This window comes from Alexandromys fortis, unplaced genomic scaffold, assembly GCF_014885135.2.
Source record: "Alexandromys fortis isolate MF-2015 unplaced genomic scaffold, M_Fortis_MF-2015_v1.1 scaffold_36, whole genome shotgun sequence".
NCBI classification, from domain to species: Eukaryota; Metazoa; Chordata; class Mammalia; order Rodentia; family Cricetidae; genus Alexandromys; species Alexandromys fortis.
In genome coordinates, this window is record NW_026067915.1 from 6823257 (window position 1) to 6842693 (window position 19437).

General features: G+C 45.7%; 1 protein-coding gene across 1 annotated transcript in view; it reads right to left on the bottom strand.

The window, feature by feature from the left end:
- Positions 1-335: 335 nt before the first annotated feature.
- LOC126499892 (collagen alpha-4(VI) chain-like) overlaps positions 336-19437 on the bottom strand; it is a 104128-nt gene continuing 85026 nt past the window's right edge. The window contains exons 34-37 of the mRNA XM_050139366.1: positions 9306-9396; positions 5209-5892; positions 1450-1546; positions 336-637 (exon numbers count right to left, since the gene is read on the bottom strand). Of these exons, the coding sequence (XP_049995323.1) occupies positions 391-637; positions 1450-1546; positions 5209-5892; positions 9306-9396 (1119 nt within the window). The 3' untranslated portion in view covers positions 336-390. The remainder of the gene's footprint in view (positions 638-1449; positions 1547-5208; positions 5893-9305; positions 9397-19437) is intronic.

Consider the following 19437-nt stretch of genomic DNA (forward strand, 5'->3'; position numbering starts at 1 on the left):
TACATATCAGATAAGCTGCATATCAGATAGCTACGTTATGATTTATAACAGTGGAAAAATTACAGTTATAAAGTAGCAAACGAAAATTCTTTTATGGTTGGGGTCACCATAACATGAGGAAGTGTCTACAAGGTCTCAGCAAGAGGACGGTTGAGAAGCGCCTTAATAGACCCTCGGTTCTTTGTGACCTGGGATCACCTCCTGGGAAGAAAGTGTCATAATATACCCTGAGGTGTATTCTGCAGGGGTGCAAGAGGGCTCTTTCTGATGTCTTCATTTCTACACCTGTGTGCATAAGTTTGTGAATAACGGGGTGTTTCAAAAGCACATGGGAACACAGTACAAAGAAGTTTTTATTTAAAGAGAGAGATTTTAAAAAGTGAATCCCACTCAGAGAGCGAGGAAGCCATGGTTTGGCGTCTCACCACGGGTAGTACCCAAGCGTCCATTTTTTGCTGGTGTTTCTGGATCGTTTTCTTCCATGTCCGACTCGCGCATTTCATAATCCCCCGCTGCTTCTTGCTGAGCCATAGCTGTCATCTTGATTTTTCTCTTTTCTTCTAGAAAAATGTCTGGCGATTTGAGAGTATCTGGGTCATAACCAAAGGCAGATATGCCAAAATGGCGCTTGGACAACCTGTAGGAAAGCAGTCCTTGTCATACCGAGTGACTTGGGCTGGGGATGTAGTTCAGTAGTGGAACACTTGCCTACATGGGCAAGGCCCTAGGTTCAACCTCCTGAAAGACCATGTCACATGACCAAACTGAGAGGTCCCGCCCTTGGTGGACATTGCTGGCGTGGCTTTGGGCTGAGGATTCACACTACTCTGTGGCTGAACCAGAGGTAGCACTGGGCATTAACATCACCAACTTTGCCCCTGAAACTTGAGGCTGGAGGATGAATGCTACGGTGGGATGGGACTTTTCATTTTGTGCTTTTATGCACCCATGTGCTCTTTGAAGGTTTTTTGAATATCGGTCTTATAATGCTTTTCATTATCTTTATGTATATGGGTGTTTGCCTTGTATGCACTTATGCCTGGTTCCCACGGAAGCCAGAAGGAGGTATTGGAGCCCTTGGAACTGGAATTACAGATAGCTGAGGGCTACATGTGGATCCTGAGAGCAAGAGCAAGTACCCTGAACTGTGAGTCATCTCTCCAGCGTAAGGTCCATTCTTACTTCTAACATGAATCATCAGAAAAGAGAGCCCGGAGTGGTACCACATCTGTAATCCTCAGCACTTGGGAGGCAAGAGAATGATATGATTAAAGCTGCCTGACCTACACACTGAGACCCTTTCTTTAAAAATTACAAAAGAAACACTAAGCATCATCACAGTTGTCAAACCCAGGAGCTTCCTGAATGGTTTGGGTCACGCTGAGGACTGGAATTGCCTGTACGGAGACTGACAGCATCCTCCCTGGGTCAGCCTCATCATGTGCTCACCTCTTGGTCGGAGCATCTAATTGCAGCAAGGTATCCCCACGGCTTGGGCCTCCACACTCCTCGGTGAGCTCTGGGGGTGGATACCGGTTTATTCCACCTGAAAGGAAAACATTTTAAATCAAATCAAACATAAAATCACATCAAATGTAAAAATAATCTAAGAGAAAAGAGTAAGTATCAGTGGAGAACTCAACACAAATGGGACATCTAACGGCCGCCACCACTCTGCGCCCTGTAAGGCTCAGGGACCTTCAAGGAAGAGGCAGTGCAAAGATTATGAAAGCCAGAGTTCGGGGATCACCAGGGCAAAGCAGTGACATCTGGACGTGACAGTTACCGCTGCACTCAAGAACTCAGGGCAGAACTGGCTGCCTGTCCCCAGCCTGCAGGCATTCTAGCACGGAGGGAAAAAAGATCACTAGTCTCCTGTCTGAGAAATACTGAAGGCTGATGGCTTCTAGGGGAGGCAAAACTAGTCTTCTTTAAGGGTATGGGCCCTGATAGGTCAACTATTGTTGCAATAGGAGTGGCGGGGCTGCGTCCCCAGCACCCCGGCCGCCTGGCTAGCTTATGCCCCAAAATAACGACACACAAATTTAAACACTGCTTGGCCCATGAACTCTAGCCCTTACAGGCTAATTCTCATATCCCGATCAACCCATCTCTGATAATCTGTGTGGCATCAGTCTTACCGGGAAAGATTCTAGCCTAAGTCCATCCTGGGTCGGAGTTCATTGCGTCTGCCCTGGAGAGAGCTGCATGGCGTCTCTGCTCCAGAGAGCAGAGCTGTCGAGTCTGAGGTCACTTCCTCTTCCTCCCAGCATTCTGTTCTGTTTACTCCTCCCACCTATGTTTTAACCTATCAGGGCCAAGCAGTTTCTTTATTGCTTAACCAATGAAATCAACAGATTGATATATGACACTCCCACATCACTTCCCCTTTTTCTCCTCCCATGAATATGTAGGCAGTGCATGTAGGACTCAGTGAGTTATTAAAAGTAAAGAGGATGTGAAGGTGGGAAGGGGCGTGGCGGTCAGGGTGATCTGGGAAGAGTCAGGCAAAGAAGCAGGTGTGACTATGACCAAAATATATTATATGAAATTTTCAAAGAATAAAAACATCATATTCAAAGTCAGGCAGTGGTGGTACACACATTTAATCCCAGCACTCAGAAGACAGAGGTAGGTGGATCTCTAAGTTCAAGGCCAGTCTAGTCTACAGAGTTTCCAAAACAACCCAAGCAGAGAAGCCCTGACTCAGGGGTATATATATATTAAAAATAGAACATAAAAATAAAATAAAATACTACAAATACTACTAAAATCACCACCAAAATACTGCATCAAATTCAAAAGTCATAAAATCAAAGCAAAGTCTAAAATGAAATAAAATCAATGTGAAAATACAGGCCAAATTGAACAATAAGAACAAAAAAAGCATAAAATAGATGTAAAAATAAATGCAAATAAAACAATAAAAATCAAATCAAAAGCAAGCAAAACCAAAACATAAAGTGCATTCATTCTGCTAGATAAATAATACCCCAACATAAAAGAATATAACAAAATATGAAGTACAATCTAATAAAACCTCAAAAATAAAGCAAAATTTCATTAAATGGATGAGAAAAGCAGCCTGTTCTGCTCAAAGAGTCACTGAGCTGTCGCTGTCTCCACTACCCCTGCAAAGAGCAAGAACCCAAGGCCCAGAGAAAGCCCTGGGCTTCTCCTGCTACCACACAGCTCACGAGCAACAAAACTAGGACTAGAATTATTAACTCACTGGCGTTTCTGTCGAACAGGAGGGCACATATGCATGGCAATACTTCTAGACACCCATCAGAATCCCTTCATGTCCTTAGTGATGAAGGAGTAGATCTTCCTCAAGACCCCCCGTGGGATGTCACACCCACTGAGGAACGAACTCTCGCCTCCCAGGATGAAGGGTAAGGGGCATCAGCCATAGCTCCCCACATACCCTGAGCGTCTTTGTTTGGCTTGGTTTTTAATTACTTACTGCAAGACAAATACCTGGAATTGGCCAGGCTAATACCCCTACACCCCATGCTGAGTCTCCACTGTGATGTCGGGGGTACACTCTGGTCTTAGCTGCTCATGAATTAGGTTCATCTGGGTGTGATGGGAGGTGAGGCTGCTGGGGCGGGGATGTAGGGGAGAAATTCAGCCAGGCTACACTCACACAGCCCCACCCTTTAATCTGAAGAGGGACACCCAGGCTCTTGAGTCACCCTTAATTTCTGGAAAGTCTCTAAGGACTTCTGACCTCACTCTGAAAATTCAAACTGTACTTCCTAATAATAATAGAAAACACTGCCTGCTTTCTCTACGTACAGAACTTACATCTAAATTGTGTGTGTGTGTGTGTGGAGGCATGTACATGTATGCATATGTAGATCATGAAACTAGAAAGAGGATTGCAAGAGGGGAGGCAGAGGAGGGTAAAGGAATATGTGTGGCATGGAAGCAGAGGGGCTATCTGGGGAGGAACCAGCCAGAGAGGGGGCAATAGGAAAGGGGAATGAGTGAGAACAAAGTACAATGGTGCACACACACATGCATACGTGTGTGTGTATATATATATATATGGAAATGCCATGATGAAACCTGTTTCTTTGAGTGCTAACTTAATGAGAAAATAGAAGAAAAATAAAGTTCTGTGTCCTTGTTATTTAAAGTGCGGCCCATGGAGTTGAAATGGTGGCACACTTCTATAATCCCAGCACTTGAAAGGGTGAGGCAGGGGGATTGCAACCAGTTCAAGGCCATCTTGGACTGTATAGCAAGACTCTGTCTCCAAAAACAAACAAAACCTGTAGTCCATGGGCCAACCGTATCATTCTCAAGCTGATGAGAAACCCAGAATCTCAGACCCCAGCCCAGACCTACAGAACTAGATCCACACCTGACCAAGATCCCATCCCACCAGCAGGAGAGGGGGCTGTAGCGGTGGCTCTGCAGTTAAGAGCACTGACTGCTCTTCCAGAGGACCTGGGTTCAGTTCCCAGCACCCACATGGCAGCTCATAACTGTCTGTAACTCCAGTTCCAGGGCTTCTGACCCCCTCACACAGGCATACATGCAAACAAAGCACCAATGTACATAAAACAAAAATAATTAATTTAAAAAAAAAAAAGATCCCCGGGGGATGGGTGTGTGAGTTAAAAATCTGGGAAGCGTGGCATGATCGTACTTGCAGCAGATCACTGGGAGCCGTATCTTGAAAAGCTGTCAAATACAGGGATGGCTGCTGGGGACAGTCAGCCATCTTCAGTGGTTTGTTTGCCCACAGTAGGGTTCCCATGTTCCTGAAGTAAATGGCCCTGAACCAACGGCCAACCAATACCACTAAAGGCACTCAGAGGAAAGGACGGGGGGGGGGGGGGGGGGGGGGGGGGGGGGGGGGGGGGTAGAATGAGGAGGAAGGAGGAAATGACAAAACTGGGAGGAGGATGTAAGGGAAGGTTCCAGAAGAGTTGAAGCAAGGGAAGTGATGTGATCTACATACATTATCTTCCTGTATGAAATTACCAACAAATATAAAATACAAAAACTTTCAACTACCAAATAAAATAACATTAAAAAAATAAAATAAAATGTTTCAAAAAGACATACAAACATCTGTAAGTTTCTGTGGCCAGCACTACCTAGGATAACCCAGTTCCTACCCATCCCTCCAGCCTACGCCCCCACCCACCTACATCCCCACCTATACCTATACCCACCCTCGGGGCCACTCACTTTTTAGAAGGTTCAGGAAGGCCTGCGTGAATCTGCTGGCATAGGCTACCTCCTCCTCTGAGACGCCCTCCAGGCGTAGCAGGTGCTGTTCTGAGGGTGTGCTGGCCACGCCAGCCAGCTCGGCAAGCTCTGGGGCTCCCACTCCTGGACCCACAGCCAGCACAAACAATGTGATGCCCTTGCACTTGGCCGCCTGAGACAGAGTCCTCAGCTTCTCTCTGTCCCAGCTGCTTGTCTCACTGGCCACAATGGCAAAGAGGACCTGTGACCTCCGTGGCAGAGCAGCTGCCAGAAGCACTTTCTCCAGCGTCCACTCCAGGGCGTGGCCCAGGGCAGGGGCTCCCTGCAGCAGGTGACCCGCAGCCTCCCGAACCTGCCTTTGCATCTCTGTCCGATGCCCGTAGGAGGTCAGGTGGAAGTATTCAAGCACAGGGGCTCGGCCCACACCAGGCCAAAAGCCTGCAGTCGTGTGTGTCACCAGGGCTACACGTGCCCCCTGCCAGGATGTGCCAGGCTGGGCAGCTACCTCCAGATCCTTGAGCACCGAATCCACTAGCCGCAAAGCCCCAAGGTATACATCCCTGCTGACACCCTGGGAGCTGTCCACCAGGAACACCAAGTCCATGTCCAACTCCTGCGGCCTGGGAGCATCCGGCCGACACTCTGGGGCTGGTCGGCACTTGTCTAGCAAGGAAACAGGAAAAAGCTAGAGTTAAACCAAGCGTCCTTCCTTTCCATGTAGAGAACCCTTCCAGTCTCGTGGAGGACACCTGTCCAGAGTGCTGCCCCAGAAGAATTGGGTTGAGATAGCGAACTGGCAGTTTAAAAACAGGTGCCCACTCTTCAGAAGACAAAATTGAAACCGACTGCACACTTAATGTTCTCCAATACTGCCGCGGTGTCAAGACCATTGACACTGCAAAAAAAAAAAAAAGCACATCTGCAGCTATCCTGGGACGCACAGTGCCCACGGGGCCCAGGCTGAACACGTGTGTTAGGCCTTCTGACTTCCTAATCTCTGGTTTCTCAGTGTCTTTTCCTCTCCACAAAAAAAGAACTAGCGACAAACTGTTTAAGCAAGTCCATGAACATCATACTGATGTTTGAAAAGCCACACACACGCACACATCAGCTGCTAGAGCTAACAATGAACTTAGCAACCCGGTGAGACTGACATTTCATGTTTGTTTTCTTACGTGAAAGCAAATATTGGTGGTTTTAAGACGACAATCTGGTCACAAGCACGGAGTTCTCAAGCTGGTTCAGCCTCACAAGCAGATGAAATTTCTTTCCTTTTTTTTAATGTGGATTCTTAATGTGAGATTCCCCTCTGTGTGCTGTGAATTGCTTTATTTCCATTGGTTAATAAAGAAGCCACTTTGGGCCTATGACAGGGCAGAATAGAGCAAGGTGGGAATTCCAAGCAGAGATAGAGGAGAAAAGAAGGCGGAGTCAGAGAGACGCCATGCAAGCCGCCAAAGGAGACAGAGGCCTGGGAACCTTACCAGTAAACCACGAGTCTCATGGTAAAATACAAAATAATGGAAATGGGTTAATTTAAGATATAAGAGCTAGTTAGCAATACACTTAAGTGATTGGACAAGCAGTGTTGTAATTAATACAGTTTCTGTGATTATTTCGGGTCTGGATGACAGGGAGCAAACAAGCAGCCTCCATCAACAGATTCTAGTTTAATAGAGCTGACACAGGGTTCAGGATTTTGACATGGAAGTGCACTTAGGTTCTGCCAATGTTTTAGATACCCATCCATGAGACAGACCCTTTCATTAAGAACTGGTGGTCAGCCAATGTTCTTAACCTTGGGCCATCATCCTCCAAGTGATCTACAGAGCATAGAGGGGTATGACATCTTTATTTTCACTACCTCTATTACAATGAAATTATATATTTCCTTTCATTGTGCATAAAGGCAACCAACCAAGTATTATAGTTGAGGTACGAGTTCAATATTATGCACATTCATCATTACCGTAGTGGTTAGACTTTCTGCTAGAGCTTGTTGACACACTAATTTTTTTAAATATTTATTTATTATGTATACAATATTCTGTGTGTATGCCTGCAGGCCAGAAGAAGGCACCAGACCCCATTATAGATGGTTGTGAGCCACCATGTGGTTGCTGGGAATTGAACTCAGGACCTTTGGAAGAGCAGTCAATGCTCTTAACCTCTGAGCCATTTCTCCAGCCCCGACACACTAATTTTTAAAGCACATGATGAACTAATTATATTAACAAGTGCGATCATATAGACACAATAGGAATGCATTAAACTATCAAAAAGTAGGATGTTCTGTCATTTGTGATGTGAGTAAATCAAGTTAAGTTATGTTAAGTGAAATAAACAAAGCACAGAGAAGAAAACACTATACAACCTCTCCAGTGCAGAACACAATCCCCTGAGCATAAGGGTCGGCCCCTCCATCAGAGTGCTTATAGCTACTTGCAAGAGACCCTGAGGTTGGGCCTGTTGACTACTGACATTCCCTCATAGAAGGAAGAGGTGGGGAGGGGCAGCAGACCCTCCACTGAGATCCCAGCTACTCCTCTTGCTCCTCCGGTCTAGCACTAAGATATTCTGTAACAGCTTGTGGCCTGCTGGTCTCGGGAAGTGCTATTATATATAAAAGGCAGACTGTCAACCGAAGCAGGGACTTCCTCTGCACAACTGTGGGGAAATTGTCATCCATGCTGGCGTGCAACCTTTGCTGGTGCAACTGCCTTAGGGTCACTGACACTCCTGGAAGTAACCCCTCACCATGCTCTGCAAGAAAGCCCCATAAAGTCACTGCCCCCCCAAGTTGGACTTCAGTGGAAACACGCTTTGGTTTGTCATTGGTGTCCTATTTGGGGGAACATGCATGTGATTATATCATCCCAGAGAAAAAGGTCCAACAAGACTCACTTCTGAGTGAGGTCTACCATGAACCTAATTGCCTGGTTCAATCCAGGTTCATCTCTTACTCAGGCAAATGAACTTGTCTCCTCCAACCTCCATCTGTCAGAGATAATGAAGATAATAATAGCACTCATCTTACAGGGTTGCTTCCAGGGGGTGGAGAAATGGTGCCATGGTTAGGAGCCCATACCACTCTTACACCAGAGTTCTTATTCCCAGCACCCACATGGAGCGGTTCACAGCTGCCTGTAACTCTAACTCCAGGAGAATCTAACACCCCTGGCCTCTAGGACATGTGCATGCACACACACACACACACACACACACACAACACACAATTTATAAAATAATGAAAATGAGGTCATTTTTATGTGTACATTTTTAGAAATGAGTTCATATATGCAGATTCTCAGAACACAGCCTCCTGGACAGTAAGATCTCAAGGAACACCCGTGAGGTTAGGTTTCCACAAAAGAGAAGCAGGAGCTCAAAGAGTGACCATGTGTCACTTGAGCTGACACACATGAATGCAGCTCCCTGGTCGTGGCTTAGTCCACACGTGCAGTTCCTCAGTCTGCTTTATCTCTCATGGCTGTGCCTGGCGTGGCGACACCTTCTTTGGAATTCAACCTGGCCTGAGTGAAGTGGGTGTGGCTGGGAACGCCTTACAGGTGGGCATGCAGAGGCTTCTGCAGACAGCTCCCTCGGGCACAAGCTAGTGAGCTGTGTGGTTTACAGTGAAGGAGGTTGAGGGGGTGGATCTCACTGCGGACCAGAATAGATCCATTATCGAGAACCCAAGACTCTTGACTCTTAGTTCAGTGGTTTTCCCACAAATGAGCGTGGGAACTTTGAAGAAGATAAGTGAACAGAATGTCTCAGGGATATGCCAAGGGGCAGGGTGGGAGGAGGAACTGTGGAGAGCAACAGGCACACAACCCATGAGGAATCAGGCATCCTCTAGTCTGTGGTTACCCAGGAATGCAGTGTTTGTGCCTCTCAGGATAATTCTGACTTCCTAAGAAACACTAAACACCCAGATGAAATGAAAATTCCCAGATTCTAAAGCCCCACACATGCCAAGCAAGCGCACATCTGCAGGGCAGATCAGCCTGTGGCCAGCAGTTTATCCGTCCTCGCCCGAGCCCTCAGATCCGAAGCACTGGCCTAGCTCTTACCATAGCAGAGAGTACAGCTGGCCAGGCGCTCCACATCCTGCTGGCGCTCAGTCTCCCATGTAAACAAGTGAAATCCATTAAGTCCGTCCACCTAATTCAAACATACACACACAAGTTCATGATCAGTGAAATTCAAGGTCATGGTCTCTGTGGCTTCTTTTTTCCTAAGTCAGATTAAAAATAAAACATTAATGTTGTTTTTAAGAAATATATAGTTACATAAAAAATACTTATAAATACTTTGACATTATGTGACATACTTAGAATCATGTCCGCCCTAGCTCTAACAGGACACACACTGTATGGTAAGTAGGTCGTCCTGTAACACTCAAAGGGACTGAGGGGGATACTGTGTGGGAGGCACCTGTAGAACATTCCTTGAGTTCAAGGCTGGAGCACAATACAACTAGAAGGTAGCAATGGAGAGGAATGAAGAACACTTTGAAGAGATGGGAAAATCTGTTTATCTCTTCCATGTGCCTCTCTGATCATGATTAGTTTAAAAACCAATAACGAAAATTAAAAATAAAATGTGCCAGGACAGCCAGGGCTATTACTCAGAGAACCCCTGTCTCAAAAATAAATAAATAAATAAAATGTGGACAATAACAATAAACTCAACAAGGTCCCTGGAACACCATGAAAGCAGATCAACAATCTCCCACCTTCTTCCTAGAGGCACAGTCAGACTACATTTCCCAGGCTCCTTTGCAATGAGTTCCTAAATGACTGGGTTTGGCTAATGGGATGAAGGTAAAAGTGATTCATGTCATTCTAGTACATACATTGTAGCTCCTTGCTCCCTCTCCTTCACTTGTCTGACAGATTTAAAGGGTGGTGAAAAAATGGGTTTGATGCCCTACATTCTAGTGAAGGCACAGAGAGAAGAAGCCCAATTTCTGAAGTGGCTACATGCAGTAGAACACGCCCTGCCCAGCGCTCTTCCCTAAGGGCTACAAGCACTCAGCAGAAAACATCATGGCACTCATGTGTGGTACTAATGTTCCCACAGTTAGCCAGCCCTGACTAACAGAGTTCCCGAGACTTCCATCTCATGATGAAAACTGGAAATGTCCTCCAATCCTTCCTCTGAGGAGCCGAGTGAGGTCTGCAAGGCGGCAAGTGTCCCAGTTTAGCCACGCCCATCTTTTTATCCACTCTGTCCAAGGCTGTTAGAGGGAGCCCCACTGAGGGTCTGCTCCTCGCACTCCACGCTCACGGCTAGGCACGAGCTGACACTGAGCCCACCTCTAGGTCATAGGGTGCCCAGGCCATGAAGACATCATGCCAGCTCTCAGAAAAATAGACAGTCCAGGGTTATCCTGGGAAAGAAATTTCTGTGCCATGGGTTCTTTAAAAAGCTCTTTAATCTTTCTTCTTGATGCTCTAGCCAACCTGCAGCACTGCCTTTCAGAACAAGCTCACTTGAAGTAAACATCTTAATGAGGAAAGAAACATGAAGAACTGACATTTATATTAATGTACCACACACACCAAAAAAAAAAAAAAAAACAGGCAAAAATCTAAGAAGAAAGGGAAAAAAAATCCTCTCTTGTTCTTTATGGGGCAAAAGCAACAATTAGGTTATACTCAGGCTGATTAGTAGATACTCCCAGAAGTCCTCACTTCTGTCCTCTGTAAGGACAGAAAGGTGACATGGCCATGCCTTCGCTTGTGGAAAGAGGGACAAAGATCTTCCCGAAAGGAAGGGCTCCAGTGATATCTTTTAGGAACGTGGGAAGAGGAGGGAGAGGCATTTCAAGGCAAGGGGTTGGCCACGCCATTTGACATTTTAAAGAGAGTGAGGGAAGAGATTTAACAGGCAAAGCAGTAGTGGTGGCCTTCTAGTGTGAAGGATGGCATGCACAAAGGCCTGGAGCTGTACACTACTCTGCCTGTGTCCTATATATCAGATAAGGCCACTACAGGGTACAGCTGTTGAGCACATCCGAGCTGTGAGGCTCCCTGACACATGAAAGACACTGAGCCTTCTGGAGTAGAGCTGGTATTCATCATGCAGATCTCCTCCAAAGAGCCATCAGATCTGAGCACGGACTAACCAAATGGGCCCAATTCATCACTCCAGATTAAAACAATGTAGACAGGAATGTGATATGTCATCCTTTTACTGGAAATCACAGAAGGAAATTGGGAGGCTACTGGGACCAGGATCCATGGCAATGAGCCATGAGACATAAAAAGCTGGAACAACGCAAGCACTTCACCCAAGCCTTGCAGGGAGATGGAAGTTGCTATACAACCATCTTTAAATACAGGAAGTGCAGTAGAAGCAAGAAAATGCAAACTTGAAATGAAGTTTTAGGGTAATGAGAAACTTCAGACAAATATAGACATTCATCTTACATCTTTACAAAGTCATGTTTTTCTATCTTAGAGATGGCTCAAGGGGAAAGAAAGGCCAACAGACTCGATGTTGGGAATTTGACTTGTAGTTCTTGATCTGCCAAATGTGGCTATGTGGCCAGAGAGAGGCATCTGCCTTGGGTTTCCTTGGGAACAGTTTTAGGGTAGAAGTCAGTGGTGCTGAGTTCTCCTGAGCCAGCAGAGCCTGGTCCTAGGTTACCATCATTCATGTCTGCTTCTGTTTGGGACAATATATGAGCTCCTTTGTGCTAAGCATCCTGGAAACCATAACTCTTCCATGTTTTATTCAGCTCATTGGAAAACTGTCAAATTCAACGAAATTTGACCAGAGACATGAGTTTCACTTTTAACTTTTCTTAGAAACAATCACTTCAAGATCCCACTTAATATCTGTACTGTTCTTGCCAATTGTGGTAACAAAGACCAAAAGTGCAATGGAAGTCCACAGGGAAGGTGTGATTCAGGCTAGATGCATCTGTGTGGGAGGTTATTAATAACGTTCCATGATTTTGACTTTGGACCTGTCAGCATAGTCACTGTCAGTAATAAAGTAGAAGAAAGGTTTCCTGAGAAAACTCAAGCAGAGAGAAAGTGTGGGAGGGAGCGTCGATGTGAAGAGAGAGCACTGGCCCATTGATTCTTACTGAGCACCGCATCCACACCAGAGTAGAGAATCAAAACCAGAAGGCTGCAAACACAAGCCAAAGTGCAACTTTCATTAGAATCTGCACCACTGACGTATTTCAACCAACTTGATTTTGAAATGTCCAGTAGTGTTTGCAGCAGCAGAAGTCACAGCACACAGAGTCAACGGCAGCCCCAGGAGTGCAAGCCCCTCAGGGACCTCCACTCGGGTAAAGTGGGATTCTTGGCTATGCCACAGAAAATTACAGGACAAGACAGAATGAGGCAAAGTGACTGATTAAGTATTTAGACAGACTCTTACAGGAAAAAGATAGATGTGGTCCCAAGGCGTGGATGTGGGCTTCTTGAGAGAGAGAGAAGTGCTGTGGTGTCTTCACTCTGTCTACATTCCTCCAAGGATATAATCTACAACTAGAACTAAAGATCAAGCCAAGTGATCCTTTCTGAGACTTCTGGCTAGCACTAAATGTAAACATTAAGCAAAGCTTAAAATTTAAGTAAGATTTAAAATCTATTGAAGCTGATGTGCTTATTTTTCTTATCTTGGAGACTTTCCTTTTGTGGTCTCAGAGATGGCTTGATCATAAAGTGCTTACCCTGTAAGCATACAGACAGAGTCTGATTCCCAGAACCCGCAGGAAAAAGAGGAAAAAGCTGTGCAAAGTGACACGCGCTTAGAATTCCAGCACTGGGGTGGCAGGGACAAGCAGATTCGGGGGCTCAATGGCCAGCAGGGATAGCCTACTTGGACAGTTCCAAGCCAATGAAAGACTCTCTCTCACAAGAAAAGGTGAATGACACCTGATGAAAAGCCAAGGCTGTCCTCTGATTTTCACAGGTCACCCTCATACATATGAACCTGCACTTGCGCATGTGTGTGCTTGCCAGAGTGCATGTACCACACACACACACATACACACACAAAATAATTTCTTCTTGTGGATGCAATTATAAGGCAGTTTTGGGGGTGAGGTGTACTGTTTAAGATTTAGGAATAGGGGCTAGGAAGATGGCTCAATGGGTTAGAATAATTTTGTATACACATGAGGACTTGAGTTCAAATCCCCAATAAGCATGTAAAAAGCTCAGAGTAGCCACACACACTCCTGCTGTAACTCCAGTGTTGTGATAGGGCAGAGATAAGAAGATCTTGAGCTTGCTGGCTGCCAGTCACCTCCAGGTTCAATGACAGACCATGTCTCAAAGGAATAAGGAAGAGAATAATAAACAGGACACCCAGTGTCTTCTCCTGACTCAGGGGTGCTCTTGCCCATATGGGCATACACACACACACACACACACACACACACACACACACACACAAAGATTTAGGATAAGAGCAATGCTGATAGGGTGAACTCAGGGTTACAAACATTCTGACCCCAAGTAGACATAATTTATTCACCCATTTTGAGGTTCATATTTGATATGTTTTAGGAAAACACACATGATTTCTGCAGGCACTTTCAGTTGGATCCGTGATGTTGACGTTTCCTGACACTCAGTCTGTAGGAAAGGCAAACTAGGTCCCAAGGTGGTATGGGACCATGGTCTATATTCTGTCCATTATATTTTAAATAAATGCTGATTGGTCAGTAGCCAGGCAGGAAATATAGGTGGGACAAACAGACAGGAAATAGAGGCGGGTCAAGAAGAACAGGAGAATTCTGGGAACAGTCCTGGCCCAGACACAGAAGAAGCAAGATGTGAATGCCTCGCTGAAAAAGGTACCAAGCCATGTGGCTAACATATACTAGAATATAGGGCTAATATAAATCATAAGAGTTAATAAAAAGCCTGAGCTAATGGGCCAATCTGTTTATAGTTAATGTAGACCTCTGTGTGATTTCTTTGAGACTTAACAATTGTGGGGACCAGGCAGCAGAAACACAGGGTGGGACAGAAAACCCCAACACCAGGCTGAGGGAGTTCTTTCCCTTCTCACGTCACCGCCAATGTTTCCTGTCTCTCTATCCCACCTCCACAGTACAGTAAGGCCAGGAAGGGAATGCGTACACCCGTGAGTTTGTACTGACATCCTTTCTAACTAACAGGCAGAGTGACACCACAGCCATGCTCAAACCTCACCCCATCTTACCTCACACTAAAGAACTTCCCACGAATCCTTGTCCTGGAGAGACTCCCAGACTTAAGTCGAGGCTTCAGCTGCTGTACTCAGCTGCCAGAGGCCAAGAAAGGATGATTCCTGGAACCGAGCTGGGGAGGCTCTTGGCTTGGGAGAACCGAAGCAGAGAAGGAGGGAAGAAGCAAGCGCTAGGGAGGAAGGTTTACCTAAAACTGAAGACATCTTTGGGAGCTTACGAACTATCTGGCACCAAGTCGGGGGAATGGCTCAGAAAACAAGGAGAAGAAACTCTGAGGGACAAATTCATGTTTAGGAGGACAGAGGAAGGGAGGAAGGACAAAGTCACCACCTAACCTGTGATGGCCCGAGGAGCTTGTGTACAGTTTCGGCTCCTCTAAATTATCATAGTGCCACTAAGGTCAACCAAGCAACCCACATTCCCTGTAGTCTGCAGAAACACTGCGAGTCGGAACTGGGCTAAGAGTACACAGTGAGAAAGAGGGACGTGGGACCATGCCATATCTGAATGCAAATGCCTGGATGACCTGGCTCAGAGCAAATCCCTTCTCCTTCTTCCCTTTGCTCTCTTCGTCTGGGAAATGTAGGTCAGCGTTATTAACGGGGAGGACAGTCATGAGCTTTAGACAGTGCTGGTGATGGTTAGATTTAACCGACAATCTTCCACAGCCTAGAATCACCAGGGAAGAGTCTCAGAGCAGACTGTCTGCTTTGGGTCTGTCTGCAGGCAAGTCTGTGGGGGAGAATCTTAAGTTAACTGATGTGGTAAGATCCAGCTCACTGCAGGCGTGAGTGGCACCATTCCCTACCCAGCAGGCCCTGAGACATATAGGAGTAGAGAAGTAAAACTAAGCACACGAAAGCAAGCAAACATGTAAGCCCGTGCATCTGCTCTTGACTGCGGGGGTAGTGTGAGTTAGCGGGCTGAAGCTCCTGCCTCGATCTCCTCACAGTGATGGACTATAACCTGGAATTATGAGCTGCAATAAGCCCCTCTCTGCCTTAAATTGCTTCTTGTTACATATTTTAACACAGTAGCAGAAATGAAATGAGAACACTCCTCAGACCTTGGCATCCATGTAAACTACCCAAGTATCTTGACATATACACGCAGGTTCAGACTGATCAGATTAATCAGGGCTTGAAGCTTAGCCATCTGTACTGTCAGGTGATGCCTTTACGTCTGGTCCCCAGACTACAGTTTGAGTCTCATGAGGTTAGGATAATAAAGTGTGGCCAATGTGCAGTGTGATGGTTACAACTATGTAGGTGCTTACTCAGTGGTAGCTACTGGGCCACACAAGGTATAATTTATATATCCATGCTGATTATCATACAGAGGGTATCAGATGTCCTTGTAAATATTTTATAATTTTCACAATAATCCTATGAGCCAAAAACCACGCTCTAGTTATGTTGAACGGCCCAAAGTGACTCCATTATATTCTAATTTTAGCTAACTCCATCTCATGCTTCACCTGACTGCTCCCAGGCCCCACCCCACCCCAACCAACCACATCTTGCAGAGCAGAACATTCTCACCCAGCTGACCTATAGCTAAGGAGATCCATTGCTTCACAACATAAAACAAGTTATTTTAATCCACTGAACTGAAACTTTGAAAACTTCTGTTACGTGGCCTGCTCCTGGTGTGACATAATTGTGGGATTTGACTTTATAAGCCCTTTCTTGTCTCACTTCGGGGCCGATAGTCCTTTTGGGCATGAGCCTGCTCTCGACCACACGCAAATAAGACTTAACCCAACCTTCATTGCTCAGCAATCTTCTGTTTCTCACGTACAATAATTTAAGGGCCAAAACCATGGTTTGAAGTCTAATTTCTTCCCTAAGTTGCTACTCCTGGACATTGCAAAGCTGAGAGGGAACATAACAGCCTCAGGTGTCGGCAGCAGGTCGGTCTTTCTATTAAAAAAATGATGTCTTGACCTAGAGACATAGATCAATTGATAAAGTGCTTGCCACACAGCTTGAGGATGTTTGCTACCTGGCACCCATGTGAAAGGTTGGCTATGGTGGTGTGAGTGTGAGTTTGAAAGAACAAGACGCGTGGACGCCTTAGGCTCCGTAGCCAGTCAGCCGAGCCTAACAGAAGAGCAACAGTTCCTGGGCAGAGACCGTGTCTGAAAAACAAGGCAGGCAGTTCCTGAGGAGCTACAACCAAGGTTGATATCTGGCCCCACGTGCATGTACACCCACACACGTGCTTGAACATGCACACACACACACACACACACACACACAGAGAGACAGACAGACAGAAAGAGGCTATTTCTTTATGCAACTTTCATAAATTCTAAAATTACATCAAAATTTAGAAGTCACACACACGCCCGTGTCTTTCTCTTCTAAAGCTCATACTACATGAAGGGAGAGGACGTCTGTGACAGCCAGCCTTCCATTCTTTGGATTGGCTAAGGGGTAAAACTGAGACCAATTTGTAGCCATATCTCCTAATATTATTATAAAGATAAAATACATTAAAAGAGAGGAATGATTTAAGCTTGGAAGGTCTCTGTTTTTCTTTCCTGCTCTTGGCATTTGAATTCAAAGCCTCAGAGCGTGTGAGAGCGAGCTCCAGACCTTGAATGTTCACTTAACTGCCTGGGTCTCGGCACCATTGTCTGACGAATAGGCTCATCATACTGCCTATCTCGTTGGGTTCTGAGGATTAAGTGAATCAATAAAAGCTTAGAATGGTGGCTGGATCAATAAACATGAGCTATTTTCTTAGGCGTTGTTTCAAGGGAACCTGCGCGAGGCTTTTTAGAAAGAAAAATGGAATCTGAAGCCTGGCGTGCAAGCTGCATTTCCCCCTCTAAGGCTCTGCTTCTTTGCTTTAAAAAAAATGATCTAATGAAGGCTTATGTTTTCAGGTATAAGATGCTTCTTAATGACGGGATTAGCCACCAGGAGCCCAAATGCGATAATGCTGTTTTATTTAGGACTGAAATAATTCTATGGATGGTGTAAAAAAGCTTTGCAATAGGCATGGCAGTCTCCAAGTGTGTTTAAATGAACTGAGAAGTTAGGATATCTGTTTGTATAAGCCGTTCAATTTGAGCTACCGTCGTTTGCCCAGAAGTATGTGGGGACTGTTTGGAAAATGATAATAGCATAGAGTTGAAAGACAAAAGCCTCACACAGAATCAGAAAGCCTTTAGGCAATGAATTCAGAAAATAAACCACACGATCAGCCCGCTGTCTTCACTAGATTGCCCTCATGTAAGGAACAGGAAGAGCAAGGGAAGAGTGCCGTGTGCCCACTGGAGAAGAACAAGGGTTTCCTGAGACGCCCTGAAGACCGGGCTGTCATTTTGACAGTTTCTCTCCTTGCCAGTGTCACCAGCAGCGAGGTCATTTGTTACATCTGAGCTGACAAGCATCATTTAACATCTTTTCTAACCCATTGAATTTTCAAGATGCCGCTCTAGCTCCCAGAACCCTGGGGCAAGAACATGCCCACATAACAGAGGGGAGAGCAGTTAAAAATGACAGCACAGAGAGGCGAGTATATTCCAGCCGGTAACAACTTCTCACATACCACTTCACCCTTTCACTCTGAACCCCGAGACAAGGAGGGCAAGCAGGCTATGACTGAGGATTATCGACAAATCAGAAGCGACCACTGACTGTCCAGCAAGCAGCCCATCAGAGAGCAGCAGCATTGGGGTGCATTCAAGGGGACGCAATTGCACCACGGTGTTGCTCTCTGTCAGGGCAGACCTCCGCCACCAGCCCACCCTAGCCAGACATCCTGCTAGGCAAGAGGGATGCGGCAAGAACAGTAAAAAGCCCTCTCTTCATTTTCTGTTTCTCAACCTGAGACAGCTGCCCATCCTCCCAGGAATCTGTAAACCGCCACAAGCTTATCTGTTGGGTCTTAGTCACGCGCACTCTGGGTCAACCAGGTTTCTCACCAAGCACTTCTGCTGCGCAGTTCTGCTTGAGAAGATGAAGTGGCCTGGCACAGAGAAATCCATTAGTTATTAAGTAAAACTATACGGCATTTCCATTTTTCCAGGTCAGAAATGGTCAAATGTTGGTAATGTCACATGGCTAAATATAGCATTCACACACAGCGGAAAAAAATCAACTTTCATTCTGAGAAATCGTCTCGGAAATTCTGTGAGCATGCACTACATAGGTTTTAGTTAGAAGGGTAAACTTTAGAGACTAGACAGGTGAATAACTCCAATGTGTATTTCTACACATATTGAAATGTCACACTGAAACAAGGAACAACTCCCCCTCCACACAGCATGGATAAGCAAGACCAGACATGTTGACTGGAAGAAGTCATATACAAAAGACTAGACGCTGAATGATTCCATTTATATCAAGATTCAGAATAAGCTTGTAATTGGTCAGAGGAGAAGCTACGCTAGGCTTTGTGATTTGGGAAGGAACGGGGAGAGAATTTATAAATACCAAAGGTGTTCTGAGCCTTAAATCACATCCTGGTCACAGAGGAATAAACCACACAAGAATCCACCTGGGGCTGACGAGCAGACTCAGGCAACAAGCAGGAAGACCCGGGTTCAGATCCCCAGCTACTAGGCAAAAAGCCTTATATGGTGGTACAAAACTGTAACCCTAACACTGGGGAGGAGAGTACCGGGGTTTGCCAGCCAGCCAGCCTAGCCTACTTAGCAAACTCCAGGAAGGGAAAGAGCCTGTCTCAAAATAAAAGATACACAGCCCCTCAAGACTGACAGCCAAGGTTGAGCTCTGGCCTTTACATGCATGTCTCTGTGCACGCACACACACACACACACACACACACACACACACAATCCATTCATGTGTTTGCTTTAAAAGCACTTCATTTTTCCATGTTGCTACATGAGTTTATAAGGTTATATACCAGGAAAAGGAAGGAGGAAGAGGAGGAAATCACAGGCTCCAATCTCGGGTGACAGATGAGTACAGTGCTCTGGACACGTGTTGGTGTGGGACAATTGTATTCTGTCAAATATA